Genomic DNA, 14,790 nt, shown 5'->3' with positions numbered 1-14,790 from the left:
GTCACGTATAAAGATAAAATAATAAATTAAATACTAGCATACGACGTTTCGATTGCAACACAAGCAATCATCCTCAGGTATAAATTAAATAGAAACACAAATCTAGTATACTTAGAAATGTAATGTCTGGTTGATTACGTTCTTCCTGAGAATGCTAAATTTGAGAGAGAGATTAAACACAGAACTAGAAACATACATATGTATCTCTGTGATATCTGTCTGCTTATATGTCTGTCTATGTTTCTGGTTCTGTGTTTAATCTCTCTCTCAAATTTAGCATTCTCAGGAAGAACGTAATCAACCAGATAGGGTGTTGACTGTTATGTTATCCGACTCTCTGTTGTATTACATTACATTTCTAAGTATACTAGATTTGTGTTTCCATTTAATTTATACCTGATGATGATTGCTTGTGTTGCCATCGAAACGTTGTATGCTAGTATTTAATTTAATTTAATATTTTATCTTTATACGTGACTTTACCGAAAGAACCAAAGAATACATTCCTCATTAGTGATGTGTGGAATGACTACAGTTCTTCCCTGACATATGTCCAGAGTGGAAGAGTAGGCCAAGAATAGCCTCTCTCCAGAGGCTCCCACGAGTGGGAGACCCTCCCCGAGCAGTGAGCATGTGATCGATTTCAAGACCGCGCCTCTAACGCTTTTATTTTTGACGGGAGATTTCGGGAGCGTTTCACCAACTCCTGGTGAGAACACTCGCCACACAACGTCCGGATAGGCCTCGATTTGTAACCAATTTAGAGTCGACGGAGGGATGATGATGACTATTCTTAGGTTTTTTCGGTAAAGTCACGTAGGTAAAAAATGTAAATTAATAAAATAAAAATAAAATAAAAATCACGACGTTTCGGACGCAACACAAACTCCTCTCACGTGATACAGCTATCGGGCTGTGACTGTTCCACCTGAAGACGGAAGCTTGTGTTGCCTCCGAAACGTCGTGATTTTTATTTTATTTTTATTTAACTTTTATTAATTTAAAATTTTTACCTACGTGACTTTACCGAAAAAACCTAAGAATATGAATCCTTGCAGTCACGAAAGCTTCTAATCTAGAATGATGATGACTGGCTGTTGGTAATGATGATAATTTCCCGATGACAGTGATGCGGATGATGATGGTTCGATGGCGGGGCTGATGATAATTGATTGTTCATTGCTGCTGATTAATGGCTACCAGTTGCTGATGATGATTGGGTGCAGCTGATTAATCATTATCATGAGTTGGAGCCGATGATGATGATGACGATGGGAGCAGTGCCGGATTAAGCTAGTGCGAGGCCTGTAGCATATGTTTTAAAGGGGCCCTAAATAAAAAATAAAACACGTAAATATTAGAACACAAAATGTTTTACTTGCACAGTAAAGTAATTGTCTTTTTTTTATTTGCTATACAGACAGATAATACGACAAATCATAATAAAGGTTTTTGGGTTAAATCGCGTTATTTATAAATGTGTCGCAATCCTCCACCACCCGACACGGCCAATCAGTAAAAAATGTGTCACGTGGACAAAAGACAAATAGTTCACTGCTTTAGCCCACCGGTGTGTTGAAGAGTGAATCCACAACATTTACAATTTTTGAGTAGTACGACGTTTCGCTGGTCATTATATCAACCAGCATCATCGGGCAATTAGCCAGAATAATGAAACCCATTCAGGCGCAGTGATTTGAGGCGGAGGGGGGGGTATTGTAATTATATAATAGATTAGTAATCAGTCAATTGTTATGATTAGCAATCAGTTGTAGATTAGTAATTAGTTGTAATGTGTATTATTCAACAACTTAACCCAATCATTATACCCAAGCAGGCGCAGAGATCAGAAGGGGGCGGAAGGGGGGAGATGGTTATTGTAATTATATACTATGTTTGTAATCGGTTAATTAGTATGTGTTTCCCCTATAAGGAATTGTAATATGTATTATTTAATAATACGCTTCCAGGCCGCACTAAGCCTGTAGCTGTCAGAGCGATTAAAGTTATTTGTATTTCTCTCAATTTCAATGGATTCTCTAATTAGTCTTGGCCAGTAATAATTAGTTTTACACAACACTTCAACGTTATCAAAATCAATTGAGTGTCCTTGTTGGCAAGCATGTTCTGCCACTGCCGACAGTTGTGTTTGAGATAATTTAATATTTCTTTGGTGTTCTTTTAGTCTTACGCTGATGTTACGTCCCGTCTGTCCAATACAGCATCTGCCATATAAACAATTAATCCGATATACACTTTCTGTTATTAATTCAGGTAATTCGTCTTTAGTGCAAGATACTAGTTTTTGAATTTTGTGTACTGTACCAAATCTTACTGGGCTAAAGTAGTGAACTATTTTGTCTTTTGTCAAAGTGACACATTTTTTACTCACTGGCCGTGTCGGGTGGTGGAGGGTTACGACACATTTATAAATAACGCGATCTAACTTAAAAACCTTTACGATTAATATTGGTCGCGAAAGCCTACGTGTTAAATACGACAAATAGCTAACCTTAAACACCCAGTCGTTCATAAAAGTTGAAGGCAGTATAGTACTATAGTAATAGAGCAAGTGCAGAATCACTGAACAGGAATTGATAGCTTGAAATCATTTAGCGTGGGGCCCTTGAAAGTGCGGGGCCCGTAGCATATGTAGCTACTTTTGCGACTAGCATAATCCGGAACTGGATGTGAAGTGGCTTTAATACCCTCATTTTGATGATTCGTCGATAGTGGCGGTGATTTCTGCTGCTCTTGCTGATAATGCGAATGATCATTGATGGTGGTGGTGATGATTGTAAGCTGATGCTGATTATGACGACGCTGCTGATTATGACGACGCTGCTATTGCTAATGATGCTGACGATGATGATGATGATGACAACAATCCAGAACTATCGATGGGCAGTGACACGGCCCAGCGGGAGTGCGTTCGCGGCTCGTTGTTGGAGAGTCTTCGCGGTTCAAATAAAAACCGCGGCCCCGATTAATACGCCGGGTGTATTGACCGTCAAAATACGCGGCCGTCTGCAGCACAGTGGTCGTTTGAAGATCGCGTGGCGTCACTGGCAAGAGTAGGCCACTGCGTGCCGGCGTCACGGTGACAAATTTGATAAGTTTGATAAAAATAGAAGTTAATTGTATTATACACGCGGGAGCGATCAGAACCCTCCTGAAAATAAAATAAATGTCACGAGGCTATGTCAAACTTTCCTGGGTAAACAAGTTTAACAATAAAAAAATAAATCGATACAAACGAAAAAAAACCGCTCCATCCCGGTCATGTTTTTGAAAAAGACGTCCACCACCACCATCACCACCGTCACGTACCCCAACAATCTCTTCATCACCAGGCACCGCCGATCTTCAATTCATCTGGAGAAGCGACCACCGTCCTTGGCTCTCCCATCACGGCTTCCTCAACTTGCCCTATCTCCTCACCTCCTGCTCGCCGGCACTGCCACCACCACCAACACCACCGCCACCATCATCATCCGACACGTGCACGGGTGGCACCAGGCTGTAGTAATGATCAGGCGCGGGTAGATTCACGTATATGGACACCTCCTCCTCGTGCTCCTGCTCCTCCTGCTCATCTTCACCTTCCACGTGCACATCCGTCTCCTCCATCATCGTCGGCGCATGCTCCTTGGATCTGTTCGGCGTGGGAAGGTTCTGATACTCAGACTCGGGGCGTTCCGTGCCCAGCTGCAGCAGCAACCCGGCACGCCGATCGAACCCCGCCGACACCGCGGCCGAGAGGTCTGACCTCGACCCACCCGGGCCTGACGCCGCCGCCGCTGCTGTCGCCGCCGATGCTTCTGCGGACAACGAGGCCGACGAGGACGACGACGCCTTTGCGAGGGGCCAATTCTCGTAGGGGCTCGGGTCACACGTGCCGGCATTCGCCCGGTCACCTCCTCCGCCGAATTCTCTCTCTCGCCGAGGGCTCGGCCTGTAGATGTAGCTGTCGTGCTGGGCATCAGAGCCGCGGATTCGAGAGTTGAGGCCCGACTTGTGGCTGGGGCAGCAGCGGCGACAGGAGGAGGAGGAGCAGCAGGAGGAGATGACGGGGTCGAGGTGGCGCTTGCATCCCAGGTAGAGCGTGGCGATTATCAGAGCCACCGCGACGGTCCCTACGCACGCGTACACCGCCGTGTGTGACTCCTTGCAGATGTGTTCGCGTGACACATTGGTCAAGGACTGTCCCGACAAACTCTCCGGAATCGCGCAGTCGACGAAGATCTGTGGCCCGGACGACGACGACGACGAATACTGCACCTCTGCCATCCTTTTCACCGCCTCGTACAAGTCGCAGTCGCACGCGATGGGGTTGCCCCTCGCGTCCAGAGCGGTCAGCCCCCTGTGGGCGATGGACCGCGGCAGGTGCGTCAACTCGTTCTCGCCCAGGTAGACCTCGTCGAGGTCACGAGCCTCGCCGAGGAACGGCTCGGGCAACGTGGTCAAGGCGTTCCCGACGAGGTAGACGGTGCGCAGGGCCGGAACTGCGGGGATGTCCACGACGCGCAGGCCGCAGTGGGACAGGTCGAAGACTTGGAGCGACGTGAAGTTGAAGGTCGCCCTGAGTTGCTCGAGGGAGCGCGCGCAGCCCGAGCCAGAGACGTTGAGGCAGCAGGAGCCGGGGTCGGTGGCGTTCCAGGCAGTGGGCTTGCACGTGCGGCACCGCGGAGGAGATTTGTTGGCGGTGGTCTTGGGCGGAGAGAAGGACGAGGAGACGCAGAGACGCAGCAGCAGCAGCAGGAGGAGGAGGGGGGTGCCGTTGTGGGACATGGTCTCGACTCTGAGAGATGGGAGGAAAGGGAGCGTGAGTGAGTAAGTGTGTGTGAGTGATTGAGGTGCTCGCTAACAGCACTTGCCCCTACAGTCTGTTAAGGCTATATGGGGAATCTTTATATTTATCTTTGTGGTGGTGGTGTAGCGGTTAGGGGCCGTCCATAAATGACGTAACGCACCTGGGGGGAGGGGGTGGGGTCAGACATTTGTGACGATGTGTGACGAGGGGGGGGTGGGGTGAGAAATGTGACGTCACATCAAAATGCGCAACTTTAAATAAGTATAGACAACACGTTCTACTTAATTAAATAGACTTTTTCATAAATGTTTTCCCCTACAACATCAGAGTGCAGCGGCACATTAAATACGCACTACAATGACAATAGTTTAAAGCGATTTGAAGCATGTTTTATTTTGGGGGGGGGGGGGCAGAGCTTTGTGACGTCATATTTGAGGGGGGGTCTGATTTTTATGACGCCCTGTGACGTCAAAAATTGCGTGACGTCATTTATGGACAGCCCCTTAGCGCTACGCTGTGCTACGGAAACCCGACGACCCGAGTTCGATACCCGCTCACGGCCAACACCGGTGACGATTACCTGAACCGTTCCTGGGCCTCCTCTAGGTCGACTCAGCCTCAAATGAGTACCTGGTGCGGTGTGTAGTAAACATGGCCACTGGGGAGACAAAGGCGGCCGGGCGTGGTGTTGGCCACCCATCCCATCGTGTGCCGTTCCAACCTTTCATAGGTGCTCGCTAACGGCACTTTCCCCTACAGTCCGTGAAGGCTACACGGGGGATCTTTGTCTCAGCGTGCGTACCGTACAACAGTCTATGTATATACTGCACTAGCTTTACTACCCGGCTTCGCCCGGGACTTGGATTCAACTTTGACTCCCCAGTGACGATGTTCACACACCACACCAGTTACTCGTTTGGGGCTGAGTCGACCTAGGGGAGGCCCAGGAGCGGTTCAAAACTTCAAATAATCGTCACCGGTGGTGGCCGTGAGCGGGAACGAACTCGGGTCGCCAGGTTCGTAGCGCAGCGCGCTAACCACTACACCACCGCTCCCCACACACACAGACACACACACGCAGACACACACACAGACAAGACAAACACACAGAAAGTGCACTAACCACTACACTACCGCTCCCCCCCACACACACAGACACACACACAGACAGACACAGACACACACACAGACACACACACAGACAAGATACAAACACACAGACAGCGCACTAACCACTACACCACCGCTCCCCCCACACTCACACACACGTGCGCGCGTCCATAGGTACACACACACGCGCTTGCTGCAGACACACACAACTTTCAGGGTGCGTACGGCAGTAAACGACTGAAATAATAAAGCGGCAATGCTGCGCGAAGAACGCCTTAGACCTGCAACACATTTGTATGGCGCTTTACTCGCGGAGAGTTGGGGGGGGGGGGTGCGTGACGTCAGCAGGCACACTGCGCGACGCTTCTGCACACGGGTCACTTGACAGCTGTGACATCACAGCTCACTTGCCATGCAAAATATATGCATCTTCTTAGGTATTTTTGGTAAAGTCACGTAGGTAAAACATTAAAATTAATAAAAGTAAAATAAAATAATTTTAATTTTAAAATAATTTTAATGTTTTACCTACGTGACTTTACCGAAAATACCTAAGAAGATGAATCATTGCACTCACGAAAGCTTCAAATCTAGAATTAAGATATATGCATTATTGTGCCCCCCTCCCCCCCCCAAAAAATACAAAAGTCAATTTTTATAATTGTTGCATGGTGTACAGTCTGGAAAGTACTGTACCCACATGGCAAATTTCAAGTTTTTTGCATGTCGGGAAGTACGCTAAACATTTTGAACAGACACACATATTCACAAATTTGCCTTTCATATATATTGATGATGATGATGATACAGCACATTGGGAATCAACGCGGAACTTTGCTAGAGAGTGCATGGGAGTGTGGCTCTGTGGGCAGCGGTGGTTCGTGCCCTGCGCTACGAACCCGGTTCACCCGAGTTCGACTCCCACCCACGGCCACCCAACACCGGTGACCATTACTCGACTCGATCCTGGGCTTCCCCTAGGTCAGGGGTCGGCAACCAAAATAACAAGAAGAGCCATTTCTTTCCAATTCGGTACAAAATTCAGTATTTCAAGAGCCGCAATGCATCTGAGTACATACGTGCATATCGTCAAGAAGCAGCCCGTAAAGAGCCGCATGCGGCTCCGGAGCCGTAGGTTGCCGACCCCTGGTCTAGGTCGACTCAGCCTCAGATGAGTACATGCCTGTTGCGGTGTGTAAACATCAGCAGTGGGGAGACAAAGGCGGCCGAGCGCAGTGCAGGCCACCCCCCCCCCCCTCGTGTGCCGTGCCGGCCTTCATAGGTGTGACAGCAACTTGCCCCAACTGTAAAAAGGCTACACGGGGGATCTTTGTCTGGATGTGTTACATTGTGGGTGGGTGTCCTAATGGGGGGCGAGGGGTGGATCTTGTGTCTTTTGTGTCCTCATCGAAACGGCCGCACGCGCAGCCGCAAGATGACTTCCTCCTCTCCTCTTCTCTTGCGCGTGTCTCTCGACGCGAGAGAACGCGTGCCGTGGCCGTGGCAGATACGGAGGTGCCGGGAGAGGGGGGGGGGGTGCGAGTGGTTAGCTTATTCACGATGGCCCGGTCCCGTCGAGGAACCAAACCCCCCCCCAAGGGATTAAATCGGTTCCAAGTTTTTTTTGTCCGCCGCGCGAGTGCTCGAACCGCTCCTCGAGCCCAGCGGAGTCGATGCACCTCGGCCCCGTCATCTGTCTTTCACGGGGACCCACAGACTCGCATAGAGACCCATAGACTTGCATGGAGACCCATAGACTCGCACGTAGACCCATAGACTCGCATAGAGACCCATAGATTCGCACGTAGACCCATAGACTCGCATAGAGACCCATAGACTTGTATGGAGACCCATAGACTCGCACGTAGACCCATAGACTCGCATAGAGACCCATAGACTCGCACGTAGACCCATAGACTCGCATAGACACCCATAGACTCGCATAGAGACCCACAGACTCGTATAGAGACCCATAGACTCGCATAGAGACCCATAGGCTTGCATGGAGACCCATAGACTCGCATAGAGACCCATAGACTTGCATAGAGACCCATAGACTCGCATAGAGACCCATAGACTCACATAGAGACCCATAGACTCGCATAGAGACCCATAGACTCGCATAGAGACCCATAGACTCGCATAGAGACCCATAGACTCGCACGTAGACCCATAGACTCGCATAGACACCCATAGACTCGCATAGACACCCATAGACTCGCATGGAGACCCACAGACTCGCATAGAGACCCACAGACTCGCATAGAGACCCATAGACTCGCATAGAGACCCACAGACTCGCATAGAGACCCATAGACTCGCATAGAGACCCATAGACTCGCATAGAGACCCATAGACTCGCTTGGAGACCCATAGACTTGCAGATACCCATAGAATCATACAGAGACCCATAGACTCGCATAGAGACCCATATACTCAGAGACCCAGACTCACATAGGGACCCATAGACTCGCACAGAGACCCATAGACACACACAGACCCATAGACGTACATATACATACTCCCAGAGACACATAGACTTACATAAAGACCCATATACATACGTAGACTTACAAAGAGATCCATAGACTCACATAGAGACACGGATATGTGCATAGAGTACACAGACTCACGTAAGACTGAGATTTGAATAAAACATATATTTCCTTTTCTTTTTTTAAACAAACAAGTAGAGGAAGATTTGAGTCGACAGTAATGTGCCAATCGACGTTGCAAACGACATTGTAAACGTTCTGGTTTGTGTACACACAGTAGGAGAGAGTTACAGCCGGAACTTCCTTTTGTGAAATAGCGGATGGAGACACTTCCCTCCAGCATCATCAGCAGCAGCATCAGCAGCAGCAGCATCAGCAGCAGCATCATCAGCAGCAGCAGCATCATCATCATCATCAGCAGCAGCAGCAGCAGCAGCAGCATGATCATCAGCAGTAGCAGCATCAGCAGCATCATCAGCAGCAGCATCAGCAGCAGCATCATCAGCAGCAGCAGCATCATCAGCAGCAGCATCATCAGCAGCAGCAGCATCATCATCAGCATCAGTAGCATCAGCAGCAGCAGCATCAGTATCAGTAGCATCAGCAGCATCAGCATCAGTAGCATCATCATCAGCAGCAGCATCAGCAGCAGCATCATCAGCAGCATCAGCAGCAGCATCATCAGCAGCAGCAGCATCATCAGCATCAGTAGCATCATCAGCAGCAGCATCAATAGCATCAGCAGCAGCATCAGTAGCATCATCAGCAGCAGCATCATCAGCACCATCATGAGCACCAGCAGCAGCATCAGGAGCAGTAGCATCATCATCAGCAGCAGCATCAGCAGCAGCATCATCAGCAGCATCAACAGCAGCATCATCAGCAGCAGCAGCATCATCAGCAGCAGCAGCATCAGCATCTGTAGCATCATCAGCAGCAGCAACATCAGCAGCATCATCATCAGCAGCAGCAGCATCATCAGCAGCAGCAGCATCAGCAGCAGCAGCATGAGCAGCAGCATCAGCAGCATCATCAGCAGTAGCATCAGCATTAGCAGCAGTATCATCAGCAACAGCAGCATCATCAGCAGCAGCATCATCAGCAGCAGCATCATCATAATCAGCAGCATCATCATAATCAACAGCAGTGACAGTAGCAGCGGCAGCATCATCATCATCATCAGTAGCATCATCATAATCAGCAGCAGTAGCAGTGGCAGCCACATCATCATCAGCATCATCATCATCATCATCAGTAGCATCATCATAATCAGCTGCATCATCATAATTAGCAACAGTGGCAGTAGCATTGGCAGCAGCATCAGCAGCAGCATGAAAATCATCAGCATCAGCATTATCATCAGCAGCATCATCATAATCAGTGGCAGTAGCATCGGCGGCAGCATTATCATCAGTACCATAATCATTAGTAGCATCATCATAATCAGCAGCAGTCGTAGTAACATTGGCAGCAGCATCATCAGCATCATCATCATAATTAGCAGTAGTGGCAGTAGCATCGGCAGTGGCAGCAGCATCATCAGCAGCATCAGCAGCAGCGGCAGCAGCAGCATCCGCATCATAATCAGCAGCAGTGGCAGCAGCAACATTAGTAGCAGAATCATCAGTGTCATCATCACTAGCGCAGCAGCATCAGCATAATGATAATCAGCATCATTATTAGTAACATCAGCAGCAGCATCAGCAGTAGCATCAGTGTCAAGAGCAGTCGCATCATGAGCAGAAGAATATTCAGAATCATCATCAGCAGCAGTAGCAATATCGTCAACAGTAGAATCATCGTCATCAGCAGTATTTATCATTTTGATGTAAAGCTTTCGTGACTGCAGGGATTCATATTCTTGGTTCTTTCGGTAAATAATTTTTTTTTCTTGCTGTGAATTTCACACCTGATGATGATTGCTTGTGTTGCAGTCGAAACGTCGTGAGAATTGTAATTGTATTATATTTATATTATTTTATTACTTCCCTTCTACGTGCCTTTACCGAAAGAACCAAGAATATAGTATCTATCATCTTCAAAACATCATCAACAATTCATCAGCAGCAGCATCATGAGCAGTAGCATGAGCATCATCAGCAACAGCAGCAGGAATTCAATCAGCAACAGGAGTACTATCATTGATAATGCACGCTATAAGCAGATAATTTCACCAATAATTACAATGTGGAACAAAAAAAATGTTATACGTGTTATCTCCTAATTTCTTATGCCTCAAAAGTACAGAAAGTGGCTATTATTCCCCACAAACTTTGCTTTTGTGACCAGGACAGTGATATTTTTAAATGTAACTATTTTCAATGAGAAAACGTGGTGTGCATTTGTGTCATTCCTTCACATAAAGTCCTGGTCACAAAAGCAACGTTTGTGGGAAATAATAACCATTTTCTATACTGTTTAGGCATAAGCAATTTAAAAATAACACTTACTACCCAGGAACAAAAATAGTGTTACATCGTGTTACCATCAGGTGCGGTGTGTAAACGTCGCCACTGGGGAGACAAAGGCGGCCGTGAATGGTGTTGGCCACCCACCCCCTCGTGTGCCGTGCCGGCCTTCAGAGGTGCTCGCTAACAGCACTTGCCCCTACAGTCTGTTAAAGGCTACACGGGGGATCTTTGTCTTGTGTGTGCACGTGTCACCCGCGCCTTGTGAGAGCGCCAACCAACTGGGCAGATATAACTGTGTCGTTAAACCCGCCACCACCCGACACAGCCAGTTAGTAAAGGTTTGTCACGTAAACAGAACATGGCCAAGTCGTCACTAGTACAGCCACACCGGTGTGTTGGAGAGCCAAGCCACAACATTTACAATCTGAGTACGACGTTTCGTCAGTAATTACAACTAGCTTCATCAGGCCGACAGCCAGATTTGTGCAGTTTACCCACATTGTGCCCCACCAGGCGCACCTCAATGCACAGACAGCCCTTTGCGAATCCATTCCTTGATGAAGGGCCTTCTCCACCCGGCACTGACCATACTTCACCACTCTGGTCAGCGCGGGGAGCAGACCCACGTCATCATAATAATCGGGAGTGATGATAGCCGTGACCTTAAACGTGGTACCCCAACCCCTCCCAACACACACCAAATATTTACTAAATGAATATCCCAAATGTAATTTCGACCTGTCACCGATATTTCATTTCATGCCAATCTCTACCTGTCTCGACGCAGAGCCCCTCCCTCCCTCCCTCCCCCCACCATTGTTAGTGTCAAACACGCTCACTTAATGAGTAGCCGTCAGTGAAATCGTCAATCATCGATCGCACTCCTATTAACAAGAAGCTAATAGCCTCGGCGTTTCCCTCCCTCCTGGCTGGCCGGCTGGCTGCTGGCTGGGCTCCGTGGCTGCCACCATAGCAGAAGCAGAATCAGAATCTTTATTTATACTGGAGGAATCCGATGCGCTATTAAGCTCGTGTTCGCGGATGTCCAGAAGGGGCGCGGGGTGAGAACGTCACAACAAACAGTACAACAAACACGATGGTAGTGGAAAGCACAAGAGAGGTAAACACATGACCCAGACGCATACAAATACAACTAAACCGACCACATCCTATCAGGCAAAACCCCGCTGAGGCATTCACTTCTTTTTCAGAAGCGACCTGGCCACAAATGATAGCCGCTCAACAAAGTGGTCCCATCATTTGGACATTTATAGCAGCAAAATCATCGCAATGCCATGTTTCTAAATGTGCCGGGGAAAACCGGAGGACCGGGAGGGAAAAACATTTCACGTGACCACGGGGCGAGAGCGACACGCAAACTCCAAATATACAGCAGCAGGCGTCAGGGTTGGGATCGAACCCACGACCTCCTGTATACCAGGCGAGGTAGTTAACATCTCATAGCCACCGTGATAATGAGAGAGACACGCAAAATCCAAATATACAAAATATACAGCAGGCGTCAGGGTCGGGATCGAATCCACGACCTCCTGTACACCAGGCGAGGTAGTTAACATCTGCAAGCCACCGTGATGATGATGAGAGAGACACGCAAACTCCAAATATACAGCAGCAGGCGTCAAGGGTCGTGATCGAATCCACGACCTCCTGTAAAAACTCACGACCTCAACGGGGATTTTCCACGTAACACAAAAAAACATAAAATTGCAGCGGCGAAAGAGGACGTTGGGAGAAAGAACAATTACTAATGATAATAATGATGATGATAGGGTATAAACATCTATAAGAGGTGGCAGTAACGAACACGGGAGACCGGCGGCCACGATTCGTCTAAAATCGCACAAGACGCGGGGAATTTATTGGCCCGGGTGCCCCGGTTTCAATCGTGCATTTGCATAATAAACACAACTCATTATTATCATCATCATCATCATCATCCATCGGGTGAAAACATCTTTAATTAAACAAATGAACAGCTAATTTAAGATCGTTATGAAAAATAAGAGTCTGACAACTTAGCGTGTAAAATTTCGATTTAAAGCTTTCGTGACTGCAGGGATTCATCTTCTTGGTTTTTTCGGTAAAGTCACGTAGAAGGGAAGTAATAAAATAAGAAATTATTTTATTATATTATTTTATTATATTTTATTTTTATTATTTTATTACTTCCCTTCTACGTGACTTTACCGAAAAAACCAAGAAGAACTTAGCGTGTCTATCTTGGATAAGTAAATATTAATACAGGTTATTAATCGTTTTAAGATCGAGGCGGGTTACGTAAAATCAACTTGTAACGCACACACAGAAAATATACATACATACACCCAACGCAGGTCCAAACGGAGGCAAAACTAAAAAAAAAACACACGAATTTAAATTCTATTTACCAGAACGCCGACAGATGCCGAAGACGTTTGGTCGAGATAGTTGGTGGAAGGTCTCTGATGTAGGCAGTGGAGCGAGCCGGCCCCTGTCTCCAATGCAGTCGGAGTAGGAGGAGGCTTTGGATGCGGGGTTGATGCTAGCGGTGATTGTGATCGTGTTGGTGGGTGGAGCAGGTAAGGGGAAGGTGTGAGCGTGAGCTGCCCCGACTCACACGCATGGAGTGTGTGGAACATGGAACTCACCTGGGGCTTTCTCTCACCTGGTTCATTCATATACGACGAGGACAAATTACATAACACAATATCTAAGCGGACAATGCATCGCTTTGATGTATCCGTCTCGCTGCACTTTCAATTATTTAGTAAAACATTCTTTTACACAACCCCATCGGGCCCACTGATTTTTTTGGGAGCGAATCATTTCACGAGCATGTGAGCGGCACAAGCAAAACTGTGCACCGGGTTTTGACAGCCAAGGGTCTCATCATCAACAATGTGGGTCTCGCTTGAGCCATCACTCGTGCAGCGCAAACACCGGCGAACTTTGCTTCGAACTAGGACCCCCCCCCCCCCGCTCCGCTATTCTAAACATCCACACAGACGGTTCCCCTAGCGTTCCAGGCTCCGGACTTTTGGTCGATCCAGCCCGGATTTTTTAAATCTCCCTGCAGCCTGATTAAGTTATTTTTTTATTTTTAGTTTTTTTACTTCTCACTGTATAGTCGCTCCCCCCCTCGTAAACCCCCCCTCGTACCCCCCCCCCCCTCGTATCCCCCCCCCGCCTCGTATTCGCCCCCCCCTCATATTCCCCCACCCTCGCACCCCCCCACCTCGTATCCCCCCCCCCCCACCTCGTATCCCCCCCACCTCGTATCCCCACCCCACCTCGTATCCCCCCCCACCTCGTATCCCCCCCCCACCTCGTATCCCCTCCCCCACCTCGTATCCCCTCCCCCACCTCGTATCCCCCCCCCCACCTCGTATCCCCCCCCACCTCGTATCCCCCCCCCACCTCGTATCCCCCCCCACCTCGTATCCCCCCCCCCCACCTCGTATCCCCACCCCCACCTCGTATCCCCCCCCACCTCGTATCCCCCCCCCCCACCTCGTATCCCCTCCCCCACCTCGTATCCCCTCCCCCACCTCGTATCCCCCCCCCACCTCGTATCCCCCCCCCCCACCTCGTATCCCCCCCCACCTCGTACCCCCCACCTCGTACCCCCCACCTCGTACCCCCCACCTCGTACCCCCCACCTCGTACCCCCCACCTCGTACCCCCCTCGTACCCCCCCCCCCTCGTACCCCCCCTCGTACCCCCCCCCTCGTACCCCCCCCCCTCGTACCCCCCCCTCGTACCCCCCCCTCGTACCCCCCCTCCTCGTACCCCCCCCCCTCGTACCCCCCCATCCACCGTACCCCCCCTCTCCCCCCCTCCCCGGCGTGGTGAATGCGTTGCCATGGCGACTGCCACGCCCACGTGCTCACAAAGGGCTCTCACCTGTCGCACCTGCGCCGTTGCTCAGGGCAACCCGGGCACGTGTTGCTCGACAGCGGCG

General features: G+C 49.0%; 1 protein-coding gene across 1 annotated transcript; it reads right to left on the bottom strand.

Moving 5' to 3' along the window:
- Nucleotides 1-1,086: 1,086 nt before the first annotated feature.
- On the bottom strand, nucleotides 1,087-14,790 carry LOC133349699 (uncharacterized). Its single transcript, XM_061563374.1, has 2 exons — nucleotides 14,733-14,790; nucleotides 1,087-4,801 (listed from the first exon to the last, which is right to left on the bottom strand). The coding sequence occupies exon 2, from the start codon at nucleotides 4,789-4,791 to the stop codon at nucleotides 3,430-3,432; it is 1,362 nt and encodes a 453-aa protein (XP_061419358.1). The 5' UTR covers nucleotides 4,792-4,801; nucleotides 14,733-14,790; the 3' UTR covers nucleotides 1,087-3,429.

The sequence above is a fragment of the Lethenteron reissneri genome, chromosome 4 (genome assembly GCF_015708825.2).
Source record: "Lethenteron reissneri isolate LAM-NWPU_2019-01 chromosome 4, ASM1570882v1, whole genome shotgun sequence".
Classification (NCBI taxonomy): Eukaryota; Metazoa; Chordata; class Hyperoartia; order Petromyzontiformes; family Petromyzontidae; genus Lethenteron; species Lethenteron reissneri.
The sequence above is the reverse complement of the archived record's forward strand: the minus strand, read 5'-3'. Positions and strand labels throughout refer to the sequence as shown.